This window comes from Myotis myotis, unplaced genomic scaffold (genome assembly GCF_014108235.1).
Source record: "Myotis myotis isolate mMyoMyo1 unplaced genomic scaffold, mMyoMyo1.p scaffold_m19_p_3, whole genome shotgun sequence".
NCBI classification, from domain to species: domain Eukaryota; kingdom Metazoa; phylum Chordata; class Mammalia; order Chiroptera; family Vespertilionidae; genus Myotis; species Myotis myotis.
Genome location: NW_023416335.1, coordinates 5,946,604 through 5,974,449, shown reverse-complemented (window position 1 = coordinate 5,974,449; position 27,846 = coordinate 5,946,604). Strand labels below are relative to the sequence as shown.

The following is a 27,846-nucleotide window of genomic DNA, read 5'->3' as shown; positions in this document are numbered from 1 at the left end:
TGGGTAAAAGAACCCGCCCTGTGTGGGTCTCTGGGCTTTAAAGTCAAAGCATGACTTGTGCAATGCCCGGGCTTCTGTGATGGAATAAAAGGTTTTCCTTTATGATATGTGGGGTTTCCACATGTTCAAAATTGTATTTTATGTTTTTTCCTTGTTTTTGTTTAAAATTAAGTGTGTGTGTACGTGTGTGTGTGTGTTGGGGTGGGGACAGTGAAGAAGAAACAGCAGCAGCAAACAAACAAAAGCCCGCGTTGACTGAGCGTAGTCAGCTCGAGGAAGCACGCTTCATCCCGTGCCAAGTGACGCTCACGAAAATTGCAGCAATTTTTGATGCACTTGCCAATGTTTGTGTTATTTTTACTTTAAAGATGTAACAGATTGCCGCAGCATAAATAATTTAAGCCTCGTATTTCAGAGGCGTCCAAGCGCGTGTGTCTTTCGCTTCTGGCTTCTCTTCTGGGACGGAGCCGTGCCCAACAGAAGCAACCGCCGTGTCTCTAACACTCCATTTGGACCGTTGTTTTTTGGTGTTGAATCTATTTTTCGCCGTTCTGTTCCAAGTGCCACAGGTTCTGTCACTGTTCAGTGTGGAAGCGGTAACTTTCCTTCTACAGGAAGAAAGGGAACGAGCCCCATAGCATCTGCTTGTGATCTCGCAGGAAGATCACCAGCTGGAAGGGGTGTGGGAGTGCTCGGGAGAGACCCTAACCCAAGTCCCACAGGAGTCTGCCATTTCCACTCAGATTCATACTCAGACTTCAAGCCAGGAACAATGGGTCACATTTTGCACACAGCATCCTCAGTTTAACTTAAAAATAGCTTTAGACTTGGCAGATTGACTTCACACAAAATGATCCCATCCTCGATCAATTATTGGACTTCTCACTCTGTTGTGTGCCATTATGGTACAACTGAGAGAGAAGAAACATCTATGTTAAAAAAAAAATCCAACGCCAATCTTTATGCTGCTCTATACTTCCTAAGTGTGGTTGAACAGCTTTTATAAACCGAAAACAAAGATCTATATATATAAATCTATCTATATATATAGAAGGCTAATATGTTAAGTGTTCCTCCGCCTGTCCAACTGGTTGCTATGATGCGCACTGACCACCAGGGGGCAGATGTTCAACAGAGAAGCTGCCGAGCTGTAGTGACTTGGCAGTGGCAGTTCTCCCTGGGTGGTTCCACCTTCGGCCGTGGGTTATGTTGTTGCTGGGGCGCTGTCAGCCCTGAATCTCGTTTACTGCACACTTGTGTTTGCATTCCACACCCTGTACAATAACAACTTTGCAGAGTGCACTCTGGGACCCCTCAGGGGATGTCAGAGAGCCAGTTTCAGCCCAATCCCTGCAGGCCAGGCAGAGGGACCCCACCTGCCAGAGGGACCCTGCACACTCTGCAGACGCTGGGGAGAGGCCACGGGATGTTGGCTCCAGGGCATTTTCAGCTGGTCTAGCCCAGTACCGCCCCACCCACCACCTAATTAATTTCCTTTCAATGTGCACGAATCCGTGCACCAGGTCACTAGTACAATATAAAAATCCCAGAACAATAACGACAGCGTGTGTTCTGTTTACTGCAGGCAGACATTCTGAGGTCCACCAGATGACCGGGAACTACATGTGGGACTCCAACAGCAATAAGTCATTTGACATCGGTGTCAACAAAGACAGCCTGATGCCTCTCTGGTGGAATGGATCAGAACCTCTCTGGGTCACCCTGACCAAAGCCAAAAGGAAGGTCCACATGTACTACTGGCCAGGTGAGTACATCCACCCACATCTCAAAACAACGTGGAGTCTCCAAAGACAAAGGATGCGGGTGACACGTGTGAAGACCAGGCCAGGGTTTGGAAAATGAGATCTTTATTCAAGAAGGATTGCTTTTGAGCATGTTTGTATAAAAAAATTGTTTTGAACTCTCTAACACCAGACCAGGCACGATGCCATTTCCAGATCCCCCTGGTTCAGCAGTGCTGCTGTAGTCTATCATGCCTTTTCCGGCGCTAAATCTTAGATACACACGAGAGATAGTCACGGCGTGCTTACTTGCCTGGCAAGAGAATCTGGCATACCGTTTCTTTAGATTTTGAGCTCCTCTATGGTGTTGAAAAGATGATTCAAAGCACTTACAACTGTCAGTAGTGTATTTAATGAAGCCCCTTGAAATAATAGTCAATGAAAAACTAAATTACTTTACTTACTGCGATGAGGTAAGGAACCATGCAAGCTGCCCTGGCTTCTCTAAGGCGTCTTCAGGATTCTCTCATCTCAGCAGTCGAAAATCTTTCATTAAGGATGAGAGGACTCAGTGATAATCAACCTCGCATTGTCTTCCCACTGGTGGGATTTGTTCTCAGGTAAGTGTGCAATTTGACTTTCCCATGGGCATGGCTGTAGACACTGTCTCCCTAATTCTTAATGGTGCAGCGCCGATGATTGCCATGTGGAAGAAGGTCTCAGGGAGGGTCTAGAAGAAATGAAGGGATAGATAGGGAGAAGCGGCCGAGGGGGTCTCATTGGCTTGGGTTGGAGGGCAGCAGCGGCCCGATAGAATTGTGAGAGCATGGCGGGTGGTGGGGGACGGCGACAGAAAGTGGAGAGGAGGATGAGTAAGCCAAGGCTGAATCACAGACGGCCCACACTGAGCGTGTGGCCTTCAGCCGGAGTTTGGAAGATGCTGGATGGAGGTGGTCACGTGGAGAGCTCCTCAGGGCGCTCCAGGCTATGCCAGCTCTCAGAGGAGCGTAGAACACAAACAGATGGAGACGATGGAGAGCCATGCTGTGGCGAGTGCCCTGAAAGTGCCCCAGAGCAGAGCCCGGCATGTACAGGGGAGCGGTGAAGGCGGGAGCAGGCTGCATTCATCCAAAACTGGGCAGAAGGACAGGCAGACACAGTTTCAGGGGGAGTGCTAGAGTTTCCCCAGAAGACACCTGGGATTGTGTCCGTCGCAGCTCCCTTGGCTGATATGGTAAGAAGCTTTTGGGCAAAGGAGGGGCTTCAGAGAGCTCCATTACCGTTAAATGGGGACTCGACTTCTTCACGGAGTTGGATGTGAGATCAAGCAGACAAGACAGTGCATCAGCCAGGCGGATCAGACTTGCTGGAGCAGCCAAGCTCGTGGGTCAGCCCGATGCAGGGAGGTCTGAGGCCAAAAGCTTGTGCTGCAGTTTGAGGTCATTCTCAGAAATCATTATTTTAAAAAAACCAAAAAAACAAACCAACACGGGTCCACATGCAGACACAGGAGAGTGCAGGTTGGGCGTGCTGCCTCGGGGACCACCTTAGAGCAAACCCAAGGGCCTGGGGAGAGCACTGCCCTCCGCCAAGGGCCCTCTTCCACGCTTATCTGCTTAACCTAACACTCTGGTCTTGGAACTTGAGCTCTTCGTGAGCAGTCACAGAGCATTATTCTTGATCTCATCCTGGAGAATCTGGCTCCTTAATGATAATAAACAACTTGAATTTCTATATCACCAAGTATCTACAAAACCTCAAAGCTAATTTGCATGTGAAATATCTTGTTGCTCCTCCAAAACAGCTCCTCAAAGGGCACGAAAGGGCCAGTCGCTCCCTTTGATTCACAGTTCAACAGCTAATGCGATGCGACGCCTTAAGATCAGCTCATGGTGTTAACTATCAGGAGGAAAGAAGCCGAAAGGCTAGCCTCCTAGAATTTCCCCAGTGACCTACATGGGGACTCGCAAAAGACCTCGCCATGGTGAAGTCCTGATAAGAATTGGATGAAAAGTCTCTGGTTTCCTCCACACTGTCCAGTCCCACGGAACGGGAGACACAGATAGCGGCTGAGTGGCCGCTATCTCCGAAGGCCCTGCCGCCCGGCCCGCCAGGATGGCCCGGCACCTTGGCTGACAGCTGACGGATGAGGGTCACCGCTCTCCTCTCCCCCCTTCCCCCTGGTCCCCTCCAGCCACAGCTAATAGCACGGCGAGCGTTCATTTGTCTCCGGAAGATGAAGCGAAGTGCGGTGGCATTTCTTCTAAACATGGCTGAATTTTGTTTTTCTTCTCGAATCCTCCTCTTCCTTCCCTGGTCCCGCAGGACGTTGCGCAGACCCCTCGAGGAGGCCTGGAAAACCTTCATTGCGCCAGTGAGCTGTGTTATGACACTCTGAGTCTCGCCATTAAGTCAATATTTAGAAGAGCAATTTAGAAATGGCAGGAGTTCAAGTCTTCCTGTCAGGTAGATAAAGCAGCAGACTGAAAAATTGATCAGTGGTGGGGAGTCCAAAACACCGCACCTCCAGTCCTGAGAAAGAGAATATTGTAAACAGACCCTTTATTACCCCACCCAGTGGTGCCATTGAGCTGCGCAGGGAGAAATGTGCCTCGGGACATGATCCCAGGCCCGAAATGGAATATTCCTTTGGGAAGGTCCAAAGAAACTGGCCAGGAACTGCATGACTAGGGCCTAGTAATGTTTTGCAAAGGGTAAGAGCTGACGGTGTGTCCCTCACTGATTTTATTTTTATTTTTTTAAATATATTTTAGAGAGAAGGGGAGACGGAGAGAGAGATAGAATCATCAATGATGAGAGAGCATCATTGATCGGCTGCCTCCTGCACACCCCACACTGGGAATTGGGCCACACCCTGAGCATGTGCCCTGACCGGGAATCGAACTGTGACATCTTGGTTCATAGCTTGACGCTCAACCACTGAGCCACGCCAGCCGGGTTCCCTCACGGATTTTATTCCCCTGCCCTGTCCTTGTGCTCTGAGGTCCAAGGAATTTCATTGAGGGGGAGAAGGAAGAGGCTCCGTATTCACTTCACGTGGAGAGTAACCCAAAGCAGAAGGGCGCTTTTTCCGGACCATCAGTACTACCTTACACAGTGGTGGTGGTTTTTAAGCTCATTCGTATGGCTCTCATGAAATACAAAAAAGGAACAAAAAATAGAAAGCTTTTAGGAGCCTGTGGCTCAGACTCTTTGGAGTGAGAGCCTAAAGAATCTAAGTTCCACTTCGTTCCACATGCATTTTGCAATGTTAACTCCCTACAGCCTCGCAATCAGGAGGACGTGAGGGCAATCCTCCGTGTGGCTCTGGGATGGTGCTGGGTGCTGTCTGGACCCTTCTACTGGCCTCTTCCTGTCCTGAGCAGGTGTTCAGATGAACAAGACACCTTCTATGTGGGTGAAAGACACACTTCCACCTCGCTTCCCCTCACCCACTTGCCAGAGGTGAGCTGGGTGGGGAGTTAACCATGGGTATCTGACTCCGCTTCTATCAAGTTCTAGTTGTTAAAAGCAAGGTGATTTCATCAGGATACGTAAGGAGGCACATATTGGCTATTGATCAGGAATTGTGGATTGCTCACAGCATCCTCTCCTTGTCTGCTGTGGTGGATCCCTGACAACCTTCAGCTGGGCTGTGCTTAGATGCAGACACTTAGGCTCAGGGAATAGCAGGAGCCAGCATCAATCACACAGATGTGTGCGTTACCATTATGGCCCAGCCGTTTGACTCTGTGTATGTGACTTCAAACACTTGGGTAACAAGTGGAATTTTTTTCAGGCAATATTTGACATTGCAAAGACAAGGGATCCAAATTTTCACTAAATGTTCCAATAACATCCCCAATTTGTCATTAGAGTTTACGATGTATGTAATTTTAGAACCAGGAGAGTATGTAGTTTGCTGGTTCCTACACTCTTTAGGAAACGGATAAAAACTATGATTCCCTTTCCAGATCAACACACCCATACATACTACACTCACAACTTTGTGCTCATGGAATACAAGAGACCACAATGATGAGGATTCCGAATGGTTTTCCATGGCAACATATGTCTCTATAATATCTAATTGATTTGATATTTTAAATGCGATGCAAACATGCGTTAAAAACTCACCAAATTATCCAATGAAACACAAGCTGTTGTCATTAATGATGTCTGGCAAAAGTAGGCGTGGGTCAAAATTCTCTAAGACTCTTCGGGTTGAATTCGCCTTGAATTACTCCCTTTGTGTGTGGGTAACTTTGGTAAAACTTCATCACTAAGGTTGTCTGTGTCAGCAAGAAAAAGATGACAAATTCGCATTTCGAGTTGAGGTCTTCCCAAAGAAGTGAGTTTCAGAAGCAGGATTTCTAGGCGTCAACCATTTAATAGTCTTGTTTTTTTATTGATATTCCCCTTCCCCAAGCCCTTGCTACATTATTGTCTGTGTCCATATGCTATGCTTAGATGCATATATGTTCTTTGGTTAATCTCTTCCTCTGAGATCTGCTATCCGTCTGTTCCATGCATCCATGTCTCTGGACCTATTTTGTCGGTTTATTGTGTTAGATTTCACATATAAGTGAGATCATGTGATATTTGTCTTTCTCTGACTGGCTTATTTCGCTTAACATGTTAATCTCCAGGTCCATACCTGCTGTTGCAAAGGGTAAGAGACCCTTCCTTTTTCACAGCTGCGTAGTATTCCATTGTGTAAATGTGCCACAGCTTTTTTATTCACTCATCTACTGATGGGCACGTGGGCTGTTTCCAGATCTTGGCTATTGTAAATAGTGCTGCTATGAACAGCAACCATTTCTGCTGCAGGGAAGTTGAGGAGGCATTGCCTCTCTGCACTGCTGTCTGCAGAAGCAATTCCTGCAGCGTTGGAAAGTTTTCATAGCTACCCAGCCACATCCAACCTTCTTTTGTAAGATGATCTTATGTTGGCCAATAGAGCTCAGAGTCTCTCAGCGGCATCCAGATGGAATTGGAAAACCTTAAAGAGAAATCCAGGGATGAACTTGCCTTCTTCACAAATCACAGAAAATGTGTTTCTTCATAAAACATCTTACAAGGGTGTGACTCAAGGCCCGGGAACAGGCTCTCAGGAGACAACTATGAACAAAACCAGCTACAGGCTTTTCTCAGCCCCTGAGAATTTACCATCCAGTCAAAGAGACAGATGATAATCTCACATTAGCCCACGTAAATGTAAAGGTGCATTTGTTCAAGGCATGATCATGGAAAGCATATTGCATCATGGCATCATCTATAAGGGATCTGGTTTCATCTGGGAGCGTGACTCAACACCTGAGAGGGTGGCTAAGGTGGGGAAGCGAGAGTGAGGGTGTTGGGTGGGACAGAGCATCCAGACTGAGGGGACAGCATGTGCTGAAGTCCTGGATGGGATGGGAGACACACGGAGGAAACTGAGAAGGGAGGGAGGATGGAGTGTGGGTGAGGCGGAGAGAAGCTGAGGCCAGGCCAAGCTCTCTGGTTGGAGCTGAAGAATTTGTTCTCATCGTGGGAGGAATAAGAAGTCATTGGAAATCTTTAAGAAGGAAGGTGACAGTATCACACTGGCATGTTGACAAGACTGCTCTGTAGCATGGACAATGGAATGTAGACATCCACCATGGATGGACAAGGGGTGACCAACCAGTTAGGATGTTATTGCTCGGACCCAGGAAAGAGGAGAGGTTAGCTAGGACCAGGACCACAGAAGTGGTGAGAAATCGGTGGATCTCCAGGACCTGCTGATGGATTGGATTGGGGATTAAGAAATTGAGCCAAGGCTGGGGAGGGTCTTGTGCTCCTGTGGCACCAATGGCCTCCCCACATTTGCCAGCAACTCCCCAGAGCAGGGGAGGGGGATCCAGAGGAAGAGGTCCTGACAGGATGGAGAAAAGGGCCCAAAGTTGGTACTTCCTGTAGTGAACCTGTCCTCGTAGAGAATGCTGGAGTCTTGGCTTTTGGTGGCTGAGGGCCGTTACCGGCACCCACTCCTCCCAGGCTGTGCCACAGTCTCGGCTGGTGCCAAACACCTCCTGGTCGGTGCCCTCTGCCGTGCCTCTCCTAGCCGGGTGGGGGCCGGCGGCTGTCTGATTCCGCGTGTTGGGACCGAGGTGGCACTTCCCCCACCAAGCCCTTTGTGTGCAGAGAGCTCTGCCCCCTCCTGTTCTCCTGCTGTGTTTCAGCACGTCGCTGGGGCACTGGGGGAACCCCGGGGAATTTAGAGAAAAGAGCCGGAACGTGCCTCCTGGACCAATTCAGCCACCTCCTCACTGGGACCGCCACTTGACCTGTGCTCCAGTTTCATCATTTGTCCGACAGGGATGACCAGATGCACCTCGCAGGCTTGCTGGGCATGTGAATGAGACAAGATATGTAGAGTATTTGACCAGAGTAGATGCTCAGTCCATCCTCTGCCCCAGATTCCAGAACGAGAGCTTAGCCTATGTCCGTTTTCATGAGACACAGGGGAGTGCGCCCCCCCGCCCCCCCAGCTCACTCTTAGCCCCAAAGAAAAATTCTTGAATTCACATCAGGAATTCAAACATACCCTGCAGCAAAGAGCACAGAGTGAGCACAAGCCCTATTTTAACTCGCCAAGAAAATTCAGGGCAACTAAGGGATAGGAGGGGGTGTTTCCAGAAAAGGGGTGGGCAGCTGGAGCTGGTCACTTTGTCATCGGAGAAGGAAAGGAGGCCAAAGCCTGGCTTTTTCATGTGTCAGGGTTGGGAGGCAGAGACCACGGACAGGGTACGTCATACACACGACCACACGCAGAGGTGGCACTCGCCATTGGGCAGTGTGGGCACTAGACTGGCCTCTGGCTATTGGCCCCAGGGCGGCAGAGGGGTGACGTTGCGGGGCCCCCACACACAGCACTCACTCCTGGTCCCAGGGTTCCTGGAAGTAACCCAGAACCACCTCACAGGTCAGGTCCAAGGTCTCCTCAGACACATGGGAAAGGGCCATTTGTCAGACTTGGAGATCACAGGCTCGGATTTGAGGGGCTGGGGGTGGGGAGTCCCTGGACAGGTGCCAGAGCTCAGCAGCCAGCTGCAGGGCTCAGCTCTGCAGCAGAGGAATCGACAGCATGTTGCATCCTGAGTTGGCCCGGTCTGTTGTGGTCCAAACCCCAGGAAAGCACCCGTTTGGAGAAGGAGGCTTTGGTTGGGAATACCTTCTGGGGCAGAGGTCAAGACGGCTTCCCGTGGGCCAGCATGAGCTCGCTGCACTCATGTGATCAGTTGTAAGATTTGGGTGATCGGAAGCACAGCACCTGCCTCAGCCCCAATAGCCTATCTGAGGGCCCCCAGGGGCATCATTCCTCACCTGGTTCCACCTGGGAGGGCAGGCCCTATCCCGGCACGGAGACTTTCCCACCGAAAGCCAACCAGCAGGTGCAGAGGGGAAACCCCACCTTGGCCCTCATCATGCTTTGCTGTAGCGTCACCACCGACTTCTAAGCGGAGACTCGGCGGGGGGGAGGCACATGCTTCTTCTCACCCCGGCTCCCCGTTAGTCACCTCTGGTGCCACTGAGGCACGTTCGTTGAGGCTTTGGAATCTGCTGTAATGGACGCGTTGCTTCTCATCTCCTTTGTTGCCTGGGCTGGCTCCCTGCCCCTGCACACAAGGCCGGTCTTCAGCGGCATCCTGTGCTGGGGCCCGCCCACCACCCTCTTCTCCATCAGAAGAGAGACGCCGCCAGAGGTCTCCCAGCCCCGTGGGCCCTCCTGACCCTGGGGATCAAAGGCCCCCCTGTCGCCCCGGACCTGTTCCCACAAGCTCCTGCGTTTTCCTGGAAAAGGTTCCATGTTTCTAAGTGAGTTAATTGGCTTAGCTGCTTTAATAAGCTCTCTTGAGACATGGATTCAACAATTGTACACCTGCCTCCCATCACAGAAAATGCAGCTCTCGGGGCTTATTGTTACAAGATGTATCAAAGCTGGCAAGCGCTTGGAAGGTGAGACCTGTGCTCTAGGAAGTTGGGGGAATGTGAGTTTTATGGGATCCCCTTGGTGGTCCTTGGAGAGAGTTGCCAGGAAGCCAGGCTCCTGTGGGGAAGCTGTGGGCACGGCGAGAATGTCCCAGGGCTGGGAGAGCTGGCCACCAGCCGGCAGGGAGGGAGACATTGGGACGTTCACTTCTCCCATCCGTGGCTTTTCCGCCCTCACCTGTAAAATAAAAAGATTTGATGTGAGGCATCCATAGGGCATCGCTTGCCTTGTAGACATCATTGATTTGCATATTTATTTGGACAGTGTGGCCCATGGCAGTCAAGTGATGTTGTGATAAAATGGGTATATTAAAATAATTTTCTGATGATGGAAGTTAAGTGTTTTGCAGAAATGCCTTTTTATAAATATATTTTTTTATTGATTTCAGAGAGGAAGGGAGAGGGAGAGAGAGACAGAAACATCAATGATGAGTCCTAGCCTGTTTGGCTCAATGGATAGAGCATTAGCCTGTGGACTGAAGGGTCCCAGGTTCGATTCCGGTCAAGGGCACATGCCTGGGTTGTGGGCTCGGTCCCCATTGTGGGGCATGTGGGAGGCAGCCAATCTGTCTCTCTCTTCCTCAGAAATCAATATATTTAAAAAAAGAAACATCAATGATGAGAATCATTGATCGGCTGCCTCCTGCACAACCCCTACTGGGGATCAAGCCGGCAATCCAGGTATGTGCCCTGACCAGGAGTCAAACCATGACCTCCTGGTTCATAGGTTGATGCTCAACCACTGAGCTACACTGGCTGGGCTGAAAAAATGTCTAATTCATTCATTCATTCATTCATTTTGCACAAAGGTGGCCCTCTGGTTGTCTGTAAGTTCCCTGTAACTCTGTCTTCTCCTCAGGGCATATTCATGAGGTTGTAGGAGAGGTTACTCACCCAGCCTCAGGTGGAAATATCAGTGGGAAGGTGGACTCTAGACAGAGATGAGACGATGTCCTAAAAATGAACCCTAATTAAGGGTAATTCCCATCCAGTTTCCCTGGGAGCCAGGAGGGAACAAGGTGGAGCGAAGGCAGACATGCCCTTGGAGTGGTTGTGAAACCGGAATCTCACTCCGAAGCTCCTATTTGTTCTGTGAAACCGAGAGGTCCAGGCCATCGCCTCTGTCTCCCCACAGATCCCCGCACAGAGAGGCAGGCACCTTGGAGTGACCTGCAATGACCCCCTCTAAGCAGACTCCATGCTCCTGGGGAAGCCCAGCAATGGCCTGGAGGCAGCAGCCCCGAGGGTGAGTCATGCACCCACATCCACAGATGACCCCTGTGGTAGTTCCAGAAAGGGGCCCACAGACTCCTGGGCAGAGAACTGTCTGGTGGGATCCATACAGCACCCCCTCCAGTCTGCTGATTTCCATCAGATAAACACCAAGGAGAACAAGACCAAGCACCCGCGCTAATTCACGAAGCAAAACTAGCCTTGCTCTCTCTAAAACCACCCGTTCACTAGCTCATGTTCCCATCACATTATTGCATCGTGGCTGTCACTTCTTGCTGGCTGCTTTCCTTGTCATTTATTCATTCTGGGTTAGGAGATTCGAGGTAAGGGAAATGCGTCTCCTTTTTTTAAAAAAAAAAATAATATTTTTTTATTGATATCAGAGTGGAAGGGAGAGGGAGAGAAAGATAGAAATATCAATGATGAAGGAGAATCATTGATTGGCGGCCTCCTGCACGCCCCCTACTGGGGATCAAACCCGCAACCCGGGCATGTGGCCTTGACTGGAGTGGAACCTGGGACCCTTCAGTCCATAGACTGACGTTCTATCCACCGAGCCAAACCAGCTAGGGCTGCTTCTCCTTTTGAGACTTCACCAAGGAGAAGCCATTGGACAGGACAAGGGAGCAGAAGGATTGCATTTGCCCCTGTTTCTGTCCACTTGGGTAGGAGTCTAGTTCTGTCTCAGGGCACATGGAAGTATAGCTTATATTCAAAGTAACCATGTCTGCAGGACTTGCATTCAGCTTATTGATACTAATATTCAAATCCTTCATATCTTTATATAACTATTACATTTTATATAGATACATCTTCTATATCTGTTATTCTTTACATCTTCCTACTGACAACGTTTGTATTTGGTTGGCAGCAGGCTCATACATCGTGGGTTCATTGAGTCTCTTGATTGCATTATTTTCTCTTGTGCTTGATTTAATCTCATGTTTTAAAATTTATCAAGGCCCCTAAGTATACAAAATTCACTGCTAATCTATACTAATAAAAGGGTAATGTGCTAATTAGACCACGAGACCTTCCGGACGTCCTTCCGGACAAAACCATGGTGGTGGGGCCAAGGCAGAGGTGACTAGGGTGATCAGGCCAGGAGGGGAGGGCAGTTGGGGGTGATCAGGCCAGCAGGGGGGGGCCAGTTGGGGGTGAGCAGGCTGGCGGGGGGCAGGAGTTGGGGGCGAGCAGGCCGGCAGGCAGAGTGGTTAGGGGCGATCAGGCAGGCAGGCAGGTCAGCAGTTAGGAGCCAGCAGTCCCAGATTGCGAGAGGGTGCAGGCCGGGCTGAGGGACGCCCCTCCCCCCATGCACGAATTTCATGCACCGGGCCACTAGTGTTGCTAATAAGAGGCCATGCTGAGTGATTGGCCTGGAAATGAAGTAAAAGTGATTAATGACTACAAAGGTGGAAAATCAGTGATGGTTATTGCTCTTCAGCCACACATGTCCCTTCCACCATAGCTACGAACTTGAAGAATAAGATAGCGATGGAAGCTGTTAAAGGGTTTGCTTCATTAAAGGGTCTGAAGGCCATGAGACCAAGGTGAGAAGGGCGCATATCAGACAGAGAAACTTCTAATGACCCGGATCAAAGACCAGCCACAGGACCATTTTCCTCTCAGCACTGTGACGACCATGGCCAAGGCAAAGCGCCTGCAGTTCTGAGAGAAAAGGCTGGACCCACCTACAATGCTGAATTGACTGCTAGCGCTGGGTGGCTTAAATGATTCAAGAATCGTTATTAATTACGTAGTGTGAACGTGAGGGGTTAGTCTGGAGTACTGATGTGAAGGCAGCTGAAGAATTTTGGGAAACTCTAGATAAGCTGACTGTGGAGGATAATTACTTGCCAAAGCAAATATTCAAGTTGATAAAACTCCCCTAATCTGGAAATGAATGCCAGAAATGACTTTCATCCATAAGGAGGCCAAGTTAGTATCAGGTTTCAGGGCTTTTAAGGACAGGATAACAGTCTTGCTTGGGGGCAATGTTGCAGGATGCAAATTGAAACCCTTTGTGATCTGGCACAGCGGGAACCCCAGGGCCTTCAAGCATATCAGTAAGTACACATGCCCGTACACTGCAGGGGCCAGGAGAAGTCACCGATGACCCCACTCCTCTTCCTGGGTGCCCTGCTGGTTTGTTAAGCCAGTGAAAGGGAGAGAAGTAGGTTTGGAGAATAATATACCTTTCAAGATTTTACGTATTGTTGGTCATGCCCCTGAACATCTGGCTTTTACTGGTTATCTTCTTCCCAATATCAGAGTGGATATTCTCCCTCGAACCACTACCTCTTTGAGTCAACCAATGGATCAAGGAATTATAGCAGCTTTTTAAAAATTATTTTATTTTTATTGATTTCAGAGAGGAAGGGAGAGCGAGAGAGAGATAGAAACATCAGTGATGAGAGAAAATCATTGATCGGCTGCCTCCTGCACGCCACCTACTGGGACCAAGCCCATAACTCAGGCATGTGCCCTTGACTGGAATCGAACCTGTGACCTTTCATTCTGCAGGCCAATGCTCTATCCACTGAGCCAAACCAGCTAGGGCTATCACAGCATTTAAGGCCTATTATCTGAGGGAGACTTTTGCTCAGGCTACTATGCAACTGAGAAAGACACGAAGACACTAATGCAATTCTGGAAGGATGCTGCCATGGTTCTTAAGTTAAAATTCATTGTAATTTTTAAAAATAGAAACATCCATAACAGTGTTACTACAGGTCTACATTGCCACACATAGTGTCTAACTTTACTATATAATTCTATGTGTAATCAATAAAACTTTTTTACATCATCCTTTAACCCAGGCAAGTTTACATTTCTCAGGTGAACTGTATAGCTATGCCAATATTAAATCCAGATTCATTTTAATCCAACAAAGCATTAAAAGAATATATGATTGATAATATTAACAAACATAATTATTATACAAAACACTTATGGTTTGATATTAATGTACAAACACAAAAAAGTGTGCAGCTTTTTATATATGAAATGTATTGAGTGCTTTTGGTCAGCATGATCGTATAGGATCTAAATATTGCAGAGTGTGCCCGCCACCCAAAGTTAAAACTTCTCAATGCAGTTTGCTTTACCTGCAAAAGCCTGGTCAAAATTCCATTGCTTGCAAACTCACATAACTATATGTCAGATGTGCCAGACGCAGATACCTGGCCACACTGTGTAAGGCTGGTAATCTTTTGTAGGATAGGCGGTGTCTTGCTTGCATTTGGGTTGTTGACCCTGAGCACAGAGTAGATACAAAGTGTGGGCCCACTCATACCTGGCTGACTAAATTATCTTTGAGAGAAGAATAAACATTCACAAATTAACCTTCAACTGATGAAACACAGGTATCTTAAGTGCTATAACTGGCCAAGATCCCACTGGCATTTCTTCCAATGAGGAATATTTTCCAAGAGCCCACAGGCAGGATTTACTCTTAGGGCCTCTAGCCTGTTCCATTGCTTGCAAACTCACATAACTATATGTCAGATGTGCCAGAAGCAGATACCAACAAACGAGTCTTGGGCAGGCAGCTTCCTGGCTTCTGGGCCTCCCTTAGATAGGCTTGCTCTCCCTGCACCCATGATATCAGCCAGGGCGGGATGGCGTCTCCACGGAGCACTCCAAGCTTGCTCCGGTATGCCGGATGAAGGAATTCTTCTTGGGGGCTGCCCCACCTGCTAATAAATCAGCTGTAACCAGCTACAGACCAGATGGCTACCAGCTGTAACCAGACGTACCCAGGAGTGGAGTTAATGTGATTCTTGACAGAGACACTCCCTTCTCCCTACATTCCCAACTTGTCCCACTTTGACTCACTTCCACCTTGGAAATCATTCTCCCTGGGCTACAGGAAAGCTCGCCATCTGGTCTCCTGACACCCCCTGTCTGGGGCTGTGTTGTGCTGACAGTTCTCCACACACACCTTATTGTGTCTAACTTTGAACTTTTGCTTCTGCTGCGCTCTTTGCTGGGGATGTCCCTTTCTTTCCCACCTTCACTCCCAGCCCCCGACGCATTGGCTAGATGCAGTCTGTGCGACTGAGCCCAACATGGGCATTCAAGGAAGGCTTCCAGGAGGAGGTGCCCCTCACCACCCAGTAAGTGTGCATTTCACTCAGCCTTCACGCAGTACACTGTTTTCCTGTATGTCTCCTCCCACTGGACTCCTCTCCGGGATGCTCCGGGTTGGAGACTCCGGCTGATAAATGCCTGTTTCCACCTCGCCTGAACATGGCAACTAGTTCATAGTAGGTGCTCAATGAATGTACCCAACTAACTCAAACTGAAATGGCTCAGCCCTCTCCTGCCTTATGTCCTGAGAAGGTTGGGTGACTCTTCCTCAGGGCAACTGCTCCTACCTCCCAGGGGGCTAGGGCAGAGAAGCTAAGGCCACAGCAGCCCCTACCATCTGAATGCCTTTTATTCTTTTGCTTCATTTGGGGAGAGGCAAGGTCACGGCTCCGAGTCCTTGCTATCGCTCAGTGATTTTTAGGCTTGCTAATCTAGTGCAGTCCCTCTAAGTCCAGTCAGACTAGTGGAATGCTTATTTTATTATTCCTGGACTAATCAGATAGTACCTAATACCTGATTCTAGAATAGGCAATAGTACAAGAGAAGAATTAGTGGTTATGAAAAACTCTACAGGAAAAATGTTTTAATGGAGACATTTCTATGTACTAATTAATTTTTTGTTTCAAATGTGGGAATTGAGAAAGACAGTTATTAACCAATTTTTGCTAGTCCCTGTCAGGGGACACTGGTGTTGCATGGGAATGACATTTGAGAATTTTTGCTCCAGTTAAACAAAATTACAGTTAACTATGCCACTTATCAGCAATAAGTTCTTTTATTTCTTGAAAATGAACAACAACAATTTTTTTTTTTTTTAACTAATGGAGCCTCCGTCCTGAAATAGGCTCATCACCCTACCTCAGCCATTGAAGAAAGTAACCATTTACCATCTCTTTCCTTCTTAGGCTGTGAGGTGGAGATTCTTGGTGTCAGACCCACCTACTGCCTGGAATATAAAACTTCCCCGACGGATATCAATTTTGCCAACGCAGTCAGCGATGCTCTCGACTCCTTCAAGTAAGTGCCCCAGGTTCTTAGCCATACCCTTGTTCTTCCTGGTTTCCGGGACCAAAGATAAATGCTAACGTGAATTCAGAAGGCTTGGTGTAGGTGGAATGTAGGCCGTGATTTGGTGAATGCTTGTATCTCAGAAGATATCAACATGTATTCGGCCAAAAGGGAGGATCTGTCGTGAAATAGGTCTGGAAAATGGCCCTACCCTCTTCTTGGAAATGTACAAAGCAATGAGCACATCAGAAGATAGAGCTTTATTTTCTTCTCTCCCATGAAACCATAACACGCAGTTTGGAAAATGCAAAAATTAGTAATAGCACATGCGAGTCTGTCAGGGAATGTGACCTACAAGGCAAGTCAGGACAAAGCCTCAAGTCAGTCTCAGAAATCCCTGGATGTGACATCAAGATGGGTAGCCAGGTGGGGTGATCTCCATGAAAAATTAGCCACCAAGAAGCTGAGGATGTTGGGGCTCTTATGTTTCTAGGGCTGGACCTGGGGTCACCGTGGCTACTGAGGGGGCCTCCTGGGCAGGTCAAGGCACAAGACCCATAGTATTCAGAGTGGAGACCATGGAAGGACTTCCATGCAGGGCAGCTCCCAAGAGCCTTCAAGCCATAGGCACTGGCCACATGAACGGGCCTCAGATAGCGTTGGCCAAGCATGAATCCCATTCTTGCCACCTGCACCGCAGGCATCATGGGGAGCAGCAGTGACCCCCACGGAGCTGAAAGGAGGAGACAACAGGCTAGCCTTTGCTGTCTCTTAGAGTGATTCCACTTCCACGAAAGTCTATCAAGAGGGAACTCTGGGCACATAAGGGTTTAGGCTCTGATTGACAGGTTGGAGAGAAAATAGATTTAAAATACTTAAAAGCTGAGAAGGAACAAATTAAAATTTTAGGGTATTTGAGGGGGTGGTGGTGGAGGGGAGTGGAGACAGGGTTTGGAGGAAGTCCCCTGTAAGTCAATATTCTCCACATGATTTGTAACTGGGATGTGCTCTGTGATCTGCCTCCTGCCTACTCTGCGGTCTTTCCTTGCCCACAAGTGCTGGAACACCACCCGCACGACGAACTGGAATGTTGTGTGGCAGCCTCGTTTGTGCAAACAAAGCAGAACGGCGCGGCAGGCGTAGCAGATGAGCTGGAACTTTCGATGGGTCTATGTCTGCATGAGGCTGTTTCCAGCACGCACAAATGCTAGCGCTCCCTACAGCCTGCCACCTTGCCAAATATGAAAATGTGGAACATAGTTGTCACACAAACACCTCCCAGTTATGCAACACTGTTTGGCAGTGGGATCTTTTTTGCATCTATCTTGTCTTGACAGCTGAATGGTGTCCCACTGTACACCGCCCAGGGACTCACAGGTAGAGAAGCGCCGCACACACAGCTACGGGAATCCCAGCTCAGCGCTGGCCTGCACGCTGGCCCGAGGCCCACCTGCTGCTGGAGGGACAGTGCTCTGTTCCTAGAGAAGTGTGTTTCCGCTTCCTGTTTCTAGGGAAGTTTTCCTTTTTTCGTTTCCAGGCATCATGGCACAGCTATGGCACCCGGGAGGCACAGCTTTACCGTGGAGCACAGCGTTCGGCGATGGGGAGGATGGTGTTTTGTTGTTGTGGGTAGTGGTGGTGCTGGCGGTGGCAGTGATGTGTGTGCACGTGTGTGTGTGTGTGCGTGTGTTTAGAAAGGCGCTGGGCTCCTGTAGAGAGAAAACACTGCAAAGAACTGGAGGCCCAGGAAAGTGGCCCCAAGCGAGGCCTCCACATGGTGATTCTGGGCTAACACATTGCCCAGCACTGCAGGCGTCTCTGTAGACGGCCTTGGCCTCCAGGGCATGGCGTTCCCATGGCCGCCGCGTGAAGGATGCCCTGGCGCCGGGTGGCGAAGGCCAGAGCAGGATGGGGCCAGGCCAGTGCAATTGCCATGTGGGCTCCTCATACTGCAGCATCGAACAGGGCCACCGAAATGGCCCCCTGTATAGGGGTGGAGAGTGGGATCTACTGTCCCCAAACTAGTCAGGACTTGACCTGAGAGAGAGGAAACAAAAGCAGGGGGCGGGGGAGAGGGGTAATCGGCCAGGTGATGCTTACTGCCCTCGGAAGACAGTAGGATGACTTAGTCTCCCCCCCAAAGAAAAAGGGGAAACCTCTTTCAACCAGTCTCCGCACTACTAGGACACATCTCGTTTCCTGCTCACAAAGCAGAACAAAGGACCGACAGTGGTGAGCCAACATTTGTCCCAGCTAGAACAGCGGTTCTCAACCTGTGGGTCGCGACCCCTTTGGGGGTCGAACCACCCTTTCACAGGGGTCGCCTAAGACCATCGGAAAACACATATATAATTACATATTGTTTTTGTGATTAATCATTATGCTTTCATTATGTTGAATTTGTAACAATGAAAATACATCCTGCATATCAGATATTTACATGACGATTCATAACAGTAGCAAAATTACAGTTATGAAGTAGCAGCGAAAATAATTTTATGGTTGGGGGTCACCACAACATGAGGAACTGTATTAAAGGGTCGCGGCGTTAGGAAAGTTGAGAACCACTGGTCTAGAACAATCAAGATGACTTCGCAAGTTGCAGCTCATTCATGCGAGAGTGTGACTCAAAGGAATCATCAATTCTCTTGGTGCGTGTGTTCAGGCAAAATGTATAAGTATTTACCTTGCCATCAGCCCCAAATGACGAAGCGTGTTTAGAGCCCCATACTCCCCTCTGTTTTTTTCCGGCTTTGTCTCAAATCCTAGCTGTAATATGAAGAGCACTTAGAGCTCTCACACATGAGTGTGCAAACACACACACACACACGCCTCCCGGTCAGTGGTCAGTGCTGCTTATTTAGTGTCTGTTCCCTCTGCTATTAGTTTGAGGGGCAGCAGGAACAGACACAGGAGAGATAAGGCCTTGACAGAAGGCAGGAGAAATGGTCAAGGTCCTAAAGGTGGGCTCCCGCCAGGGACAGCCTGTCAGCGAAGGGCCCACGTCAGCCAAGACACTGCGTGACTGTGTAGAAGCACTGGCCCGGCTTCCTTTTCTGGCCTGGGCATCACCTCCAGTGCTCATCGCCCTTTACCGACCCGAGTCATGCTCTTGTCGTTCTGCCTTTGCACGTGGACAGCTTCGGCATGGGGGTGGGGGTGGGGGGGCACGTGTAGCACTGATGTCATCAACACCCACCTGCTAGGGTTGTGTCAAAGCTCAATTGCCAGCGACCCTCGCTCTACGTGCGGGTGGGCACTCTGGGTGTTCCCCCTCACCCCACGCCTTACAAGGGAGCCTGCTCCTGACAGCTGAACGCGTGCCTCCTCGACTCGCTGGGACCAGAGCCCAGTCCTCCCCATGGGGTGTGGGACCCTGTCTTTCGGGGCCTCTCCTGAGTGTGGAGTGAGTGACATCTGCTTCCCAGGCATTTCTCAGCCCTCCGTCCACACGCACCGCTGCTAGCCTGGGCTCGTGCGGGTGGCGGTGGCACAGGGGCCTGGCGGTCTCCTCGCTGTCTCCTGCGCTCAGCGACACGCAGCCCCGGTCGCTGGTACTTTGGTGCCTTGACACCGCTCAAGGGGACACCCGGGCACCTCCTGCCCATGGCCACGTCCCTGTCTAAAAAGAAAGCAGGCGAGATCCACGTTGCTTCATCCATCCGCCGGAGTCCTGTTTGCAGCATGTCCGTGCTTTAGTGGCGGGGGAAGGTGTATGATGCGGAGCCCAGCAAGCCCCAGGAGCTGGGCGGGGTGCGGGCAGGCAGCAGCCAGGTGAGCGGGCAGGCCAGCCTGGAGGCCCGCAGGGGCCTGGACACTCCCACTGGGCTGGGAAGACTGACCGCTGTGACCTCTCAAAATGTTGATCAACAACGAGGGGCCGTGGGTGCAGTGAGGGCAGGCTGTGGCGACAGCTCCAGTGTCCTGGTCATTGTCCCTCCTCCCCAGGGGCCCCAGGAAGAGGGGCAGGGACACAGGCTCAGTAGACACTGGTGTCCCCTCCCTGCTCGACACACAGGGCAATGCCAGCCGGACACATGTCTGCGTGGAACAGAAATGGGGGTGTTTCTCCCCTTTGCCTCCCCCTTACTGTGTGGCAAGCACGTTACAAACACCAGCTCACTCAGTACCCAGGTAGGAGGCTCTGAGGAGGCTTTTCAGATGGGAAATTGAGGCGTAGAGCGGTTTAGAGACCTCCGGGTTAGTGAGAAGGAGGTTTGCATGTGACCCCAGATGTGTCTAGTTCTGGGTGCCCATCAAAGCATAATTTTCCTAATGAAACTTCGCCATGTGCTCACTACACGAGTGTATGAGAATTATGCAGCAGGTCAAGTTAATTTCTTTCTGAGGGACCCAGGAGATGACAAGACGGGTTGAAAGGAGAACAGAAGAAACACGGACGAGGAAAAGGATGGTCGAGAATTATGGGATACAATTATTGTAAGATGCAGAAATGCTTAATAACTTCGAGGATCTTCAGACCATAATCTCTACCAGACAAAAGTACTTTCATCTCGTCAGTTTCCAGCAGGTTAGCAGCTGCGTTTCTGGAGTCGGCACTCATCCATAGTTAAGTCTGGGGAGCGAGAGCCAGCTTACCGGACGCTGCCTTGTGCCGCACCGCAAGGACAGGCAGCTGCTTTTCTGGCCTTATTTCTAAGTTTCGGATTGCTGTTGTGAACAGTCAGTAACGTCCACCATTCCTTGAAATTCCCCCGTTTCTCTCGCCCTAATTCTTTCTCTTTCCGACCCTCATCAGTAAGGAAAATGGATGTGACATTATGAACTTTTTACATTGAAAAAAAATCTGGACAGAATCCTGAGGTGATGGGGGACCTGAGTGTCCCTGAAACCCCGGGACTAGGGGCCCCTTTAGCTCTCAGGTAACTGGGCTGACGGCCACATGTCCTCTGGCACCGTTCCCGGACCTTCAAGCCATAAATAGCCACTAACGGACCTGCAGACATTCCCACCCATCTCTCCTCACCCGACACTCCGTTACAAATGAGCTGGCCTGTGATGGAACCCAGGCCCAGGTGGGACACAGCTGGCGACCAAGAATTTGTCAGCTAGACTGCAAGCAGGCGAGAGCTTCAGCCTGGAAGACGTGGGTCCCTAATGAATCAGGGAGACCCCAGCATCGAAGCCTTCACGCAAGGCACGTGCATAAATCCCTGACTCGCAAGCATCCCGCAGCCGGTGTTGCCGGCATCTGGAGTTGACAGCTTCCTGACACAGAGCCATCAGGTGCCTCTGAGGGAAGCCCTGGCTTTCTGATCACATGGAGATTTGTGGATATGGCAAATAGCCTAAAAGAAACCAGCCCCCTGGCTGCTGCGGCGAAGCGAGGTGTCGAAGACGAAATGACCTAAAAGCATTTCATTGAACTTGACTGCAACAGTGTCCTGGTTGGGAACTGTTCCCCTCATACAAGCCCCACCTTGGAAGGGTGCACACCTACACACAGGACACACCGTGCAGGTCGCACATCTGGGATGCTGCCTATACAAGTGCACAGCACAGCTACATGCTGAGGCTTATCTGAGGGCATGACTTTTCTGGAAGGTTCCATACGTTCAAGCATGGTGGTGGAGGAAGCACCATCGCCCTTCAGTGTCGTGACCTTGGACCTCAAATTTAGGAATAAGTGAAAATGCATCAGGGCCAGCAAGAAGTCCCCCCGCCACCGACACGCTTGGAGATCTCAGTGACTTGTTCTCTGCTGTCTTAGGTGCTGCAGGAGTGAGGGTTGGTCATTCGCACGTTAGTGAGTGTGACTAGTGACAACATCACTTGTGGGAAACACCTAAATAACAACCTAACCCAGTCCCCGTTGTGTAGGACGGTGGTCATGGCATTTGTAAAGAAGGGCCCATTTATTTTTGTTCGAAAAAGAGAAAAGTGGCCCCGGCTGGGTAGTCAGTCGGTTAGAGCATCGTCCCAATGTGCTAAGGTTGCGTGTTCGATCCTTGGTCAGGGCAAATACAAAGATCAACCAATGAATGCATAAATGAGTAGAACAGCAAACCGACATTTCTCTCTCTCTCTCTCAAAAATCAATAAATTTTTTTTTATATAAAATAAAAATAAAAAGAGAAAGCAACATTCCACTTACCTTGAAAGCAGAACTGTGACGCCCAGCTCAGGGCAGGCAGGAGAGCATCACAGCGTCCTTAAGTGGGGCCCCCTTGGCAAGTCCGACCACAAGAAAGAGAGAGACTGTTACCAACCAGAAGGGGTCCGTTCACTTGTGTGCATAAAAGCCAAAGCAAATGCGAACAGAAGTGAACAACCCAGAAAATTACAGTTTACTAGTTGAGAGATGGTGCCCACCCAGACTCACAGGTGACCTCGTGCTCAGAGGCCTGGCTCCCCGACGGCGTCCAGGGGAGGGCTGTATAGAAGGGGAGTCACTCATCGGGGTGGCTGAAGGAGGCAGGGTCGTGGGCTCTACTGACGGGTGGGGCCAGGGCAGCTGATCACTGCAGCAGGTCCTGAGGTCAGCCATGGCGTTGTGCTGTCTGGTTTCATGAAGGGGTGGTCCCTAGGGTCTTTCCGCTCTCGTGGGCCTGGGGCGGACACAACGGAAGTCCAGATGTCACCTGTAGCTTGATGGAAACTCTGCGTGGCCAACAGGCCTGAGGCTTTGTCCTTAAGACAGTGTGATGCTGACCAGAACCCGACGTCCGAAGGGCTTGATGACTAAGGAAGGGGGTGGACGGGCAGAAAGGAGGCATGGTCATGGCAAAGAAATGGCGCTTCAGCGAGGTTACAGGACCAGAACCTTCTCTGGGACGGTGCAGTGAACAAAGTGGATGTGGACACTCAGAAGGCCCGGTTGGGCCAGTCTCAGATCTGGGAGGCTTTGCCTAACTCCCAGCATCCTCTTTGGTCCGTTTCTTCATCTGCAAAGTAGCCACATGCTTTTCGGTCGGGACGCTCCTCACCGGAGCTCCAGACTTTGAAGGCGTGGCCGGCCGCAGCCTGGAGTCTGTACGTGGAGAAGTGAAAACGCCTCCGTTTCACGGTGCTGCCTTTGCCGTGTCTCACATCAGCTTTCTTGGGTTTGGTGGGATTCTTATAAGAGAACAAGAACCGTTTCCCCAAGATCAGTTGGATTAAGCAGAATGTGCTGTGGGCTGTTGAGATTTTTCAGAGTTTTCAGTGATTGTGTTCAGGGTGACGGGGTTGGTCCCGCCTGGGTTTGGGTCCCATACACCTCTCACTAGCTGTGTGATGCTGGCAACTGTATTGAACTCTTTGTTCAATACATACCTACCTTAGAGGGCTGTTGTGAGGATTACATAAGATAATGTCTATAAAAGCCCTCAACATAGCACCTGACCCAGAGAAAACTGTCATTCATAGAGCAATTACTATTATTATACACTCAACTGACAGTTTTAAAGCACCTACTGTGTGCTGGATACTAGGCTAGAGCTAGGAGAGTGAGTCACCACCCCTAGGGCAAAAGAATTTCACGATTTAGAGAGTGAGAAGGACACACATACTTGGGCAACTACAGTCAACATGAAAAATCATAACCAGAGATGAACCTGGAGTGCCCTGTCAGCGCCCGAAGGGCCACCCGGCGGGGCCCGGGCATCACGGTCAGCTTCCCGAAGAGGCAGCACCTCCCCTGAGACCTGGGGCTGGTCACGTAAACCACTCTGTCTGGACTGCTGTGAGGCCACTAGCTTCCCCTGTGGATGCTAGACCCGGGCACAGCAGGCTCTGAGGACACCTAGCCTTTCATTCCTCATGTCCCAAGGGTGGAGAGGCCACACCAGGAGAGACCAGGCCACAGTGCGTGTGTGTGTGTGTGTGTGTGTGTGTGGTGTGCATTTAATAAAGCTGCTTTTCAAGAGAAATTAGGCATTCCACCAGAGTGTTAATTATTAACCCTTGTAGAGTCCAAGCGAACCAATTAGCTCTCATTTCCTCTCCATTGCTTCAGTTTGTATCAGTTACTACTATTACCACCATCAGCACCATCGTCGTTGTTCTGAGGTACTGGGCAGAGCCAGGGCTGAGGAGGAAACTCGGGTGGCACACGCCACGTAAAGGCTTTTTTCTTCCCTCCCTGACTCCAGTTTCCATCACCAGTTCCTGGTCATTCCTGGCCCAGCCTCGAGGGCTAACTAGCTTTGGTTTTACCTGAGTACTCTGGCCAAGAGGGGGGATTTTTCCTGGGACCCACAGAGGTGTGGTCACTGCAGGATTCCCTCTTTGTCCACTGGAGCTGACCCCTCCTGCGTCCCCACAGGACAAGGGTCCCGGAGTGTCTGCTGATGTCAGGCCCTGAACATGGGCCGTGGTGAAGTTTGCTCTGGCCCATCAGTGAAAACACAGTCTGGGGTTTTAGTTAGAGGCTTCCCGACCGCCCAGCAGTGATGGGACCCCCCTTAATTAAAGGGTTGCTTCTCATTTTTCTGCCCCCCTCGACCCCATGCCAGCAGGTGGCGGGGGCGGCGCTATCAGAGCATCCCTGCCTGTGACCACGCCTACCACCCTTTGGACATGACGGGCAATGCCACAGCAGCCAGAGACGAGTGGCCCATCCACATGCCCTCTGACCCTTGTCACCAAGGTGCTGGACCGGTGTGTCTTGGAGCTGAATTCCTGCTTCTCCCCGCAGATCCCACCCTGTTCATTTTTCACCATAGATTCTGCATTCTTTTGTTTATTTTTTATGTTGCATATTATTCTGTACCTGTTTCAGAGGCACAGCACAGCTTAGACAATCATGTCCTTTAGAGAGTCCCCCCCCCCCCCCATATTCCAAGTACTCCCATGTCCCATATCGCCTTGTCATTTAGAGCCAACTGCCTTGCCGGCCCTCAGGGCGGGTTTGGGAATGCCGATGCCTGCCCAGGGGCTGGGAGCTGGGTGAGAGTGGAGATGGTGGGGCCTCTCTCAGCGCTGACTCTCCCCCTGCTGCCCCCAGGAACGGCCGCGCCGACCTGGCCGCCATATACCACGAGCGCATCGACGTGGAGGGCCACCACTACGGCCCCTCGTCGCCGCAGAGGAAAGACGCCCTGAAGGCCGTGGACACTGTCTTCAAGTACATGGCCCAGTGGATCCAGGTGACCGAGAGCAAGGCCCCTGGCTGCCCTCCCTCCTGTCACTCTCCATCTGTCTCCTTGACGATCACACCCCTCAGCATCTTCTCTCCTGCTGTTGAAGCTGACAGGCCAGCCCCAGGCTGTGGGAAGTCCATCTTCCTCACACACCCCTCCTTGGGACCGAGAGACCCCTTGTTTTACAGCCAGGCCCGGGGGCGGGAAATGACTGGCATTGTCAGCCTGCTCAGCTGGTGAGATGGCCTATTCTGCATGAAAGCCGATGTCTGGGAGCCCGGCTGGGCTCTGCCCCTCGTTTGCCACGGCCTGGCTGAATGACTTTAGGCAAGGCATTATTTTTCAGAACTTGGCTGGGCTGTAGTTTGCACATCTGTGAAGGGGGGAGGGACAGTTCTGTTACCATGCAAGTTGAAAGAGCCACAGATGACAGCAGTGAGGGCACTTTGCTGGGTGAAAGGCCATATGTGCCGTCTTTAGCACCATTGGAATGGGGCTCAGGTGCCACCCCTCCCCAGAGTGCTTCTGCCCAGTGTGAACTATCTTCAGGGAGGGAGGCTAGATGATGAAATTCAGACTTGGTTACGTGTCCTTTCTTCTACAATGTGTAGCTTAAAATACCTCCCTCCCCTCCCCCTCCCCTTCTCCCCGCTCCCTCTCCTTTTCCCTCTCTTTCTCCCCCTCCTCCTCCCCTCCCCTTCTCCCTCCCCTTCTCCCCTCTCCCTTTCCCTCTCTTTCTCTCCCTCTCCCTTCCCCTCTCCCATCTCCCTCTCCCCCCTTCCCCTCCCTCTCTCTCTCTCTACCTGTCCCTCTCCCTCCCCTCCCCTTCCCTCTCTCCCTCTCCCTTTCCCCCTCTCCCTCTCTTACTCTCCTCCCTTTCCCTCTCTTTCTCTCCCTCCTCCTCCTCCTCTTCCCTCCCCCTCTCCCCTTCCCCTCTCCCCCTCTCCCCTTTCCCTCCCTCTCTCTCCCTTTCCCTCTCTTGCTCTCCCTCTCCCTCCCCACTCCCTCTCTTCCCTCCCCTCCCTCTCTCTCTCTGTCCCTCTCCCTCTCCCTGCTGTGATGACCACCTTTGTCCACCCACAGGAGCGGGAGCTGCAGGACAAGCTCAATGTCATCATCTTCTCCGACCATGGGATGACCGACATCTTCTGGAAGGACAAAGTGATTGAGCTGAAGCAGCACATCAGCCTGGCGGACCTGCAGCAAGTGAAGGACCGCGGGCCCCTCGTGAGCCTCTGGCCAGCTCCCGGGAAACACGCTGAGGCAAGAGCACAAGACACAAGACGGGGAGGGAGGTGGACGAGGGAGGGGAGGGGATAGAGTCCGGCCACCACTCCTGCTTGATCTTTGTCCTGCAGCAGCTGGTGACCTCCATCGCGGTTTCAGCCTCCCCTGCCTCTGTTTTCTCTTCTCTAAAATGGGCGTGCGGGGACCTACCGCACTGACCTTCAGTGGCAACCGGAGGCGAGAAGGGGTGCCCAGTGCTTCGCGGGCTGAGTGTTTAGCCCTCAACGGGCCTGCTGTACCAGCCCGGTGCTCACCTGCCGGGCAGGGTCAGAGGCACACGCAGATGTTCTTTCTCTGGGGGCAGTCCCGTCGGACTGTCCCTCAGGGAACTGGAGACAAGCAGGCGAATGAGCCGCTGAGGCCGGGTGCGCTGTGCGTCAGCTCCTCAGTGCAGGATCCACTCTGCTGGGTCCCATCCAGCTCCGTCATAACCCGGCATCTTCCCAGCCAGGCCCCTCTGTCCACGCAGCTCAGCTTCCGCCCGGGGCTGCTGGAAGCACGGGGCATGCTGGCCGCTGCAAGGACAATACACGTGTCACTCACTGTGATCACCACCATCCAGGGGGTGCTCCCACGAGGGTGAGGCTGTGATCACCACCATCCAGGGGGTGCTCCCGCGAGGGTGAGGCTGTGATCACCACCATCCAGGGGGTGCTCCCGCGAGGGTGAGGCTGTGATCACCACCATCCAGGGGTGCTCCCGCAAGAGTGTGGCTGTGATCACCACCATCCAGGGGTGCTCCCGCAAGAGTGTGGCTGTGATCACCACCATCCAAGGGGGTGCTCCCGCGAGGGTGAGGCTGAGCTTCCACATGTGCAGGTGTGGCACCCTCTCGCTCCCCCGTCACTGCCCTCCAGGGACCTGGCACCCTGAGATAACAGGCCTCTGCCTACCCTTCTCCCCAACACCGATTACATCTGGAGAACCTGGTGCTGAGGCACCCTGAGAAAATGAGGAGGAGCAGGTGGCACCATCGGGTGACCGCTCGGCCCCACGTGGCCTGGCCGCCTCCCAGCGTAAGCTTCGGGCTCCTGCTGGCTCCCAGAGAAGCTGCTCTGGGCCAGGACGAGCGCCTTCCTGGGGAGGCCCAGCTGCGGCCTAGGGGGGAGCCCGCCGTGGGTGCCAGGAGTAGGCCGTGGCGGGCCTGGTGCCTCCCCCATGCTCACAGCAGCGAGACACTAGCCAACGGGTGCTGGGGGGTTGTTGGAATTGATGGAGCGCAGGGGTGGACTGCGGCCTCTTCTCTTTGGCCCAGAGACCCCTCTCCCCACCCGCCCACCCCATCGGAGTCTGAGAGCTGTAAGTGTGGGGCTGAGGGACCAGTGGCCCACAGCCCCCCCTCCCCAGCGCTGCCCCTCCCCCGGCGGACAGGCCTTTTTCTCAGGAGG

General features: G+C 51.4%; 1 protein-coding gene across 1 annotated transcript in view; it reads left to right on the top strand.

Annotated features, from left to right (window-relative positions):
- The window catches only part of ENPP6 (ectonucleotide pyrophosphatase/phosphodiesterase 6), a 73,686-nt gene that overhangs the window by 32,462 nt on the left and 13,378 nt on the right, over nucleotides 1-27,846 (top strand). The window contains exons 2-5 of the mRNA XM_036301576.1: nucleotides 1,586-1,765; nucleotides 15,986-16,097; nucleotides 25,036-25,177; nucleotides 26,255-26,434. Of these exons, the coding sequence (XP_036157469.1) occupies nucleotides 1,586-1,765; nucleotides 15,986-16,097; nucleotides 25,036-25,177; nucleotides 26,255-26,434 (614 nt within the window). The remainder of the gene's footprint in view (nucleotides 1-1,585; nucleotides 1,766-15,985; nucleotides 16,098-25,035; nucleotides 25,178-26,254; nucleotides 26,435-27,846) is intronic.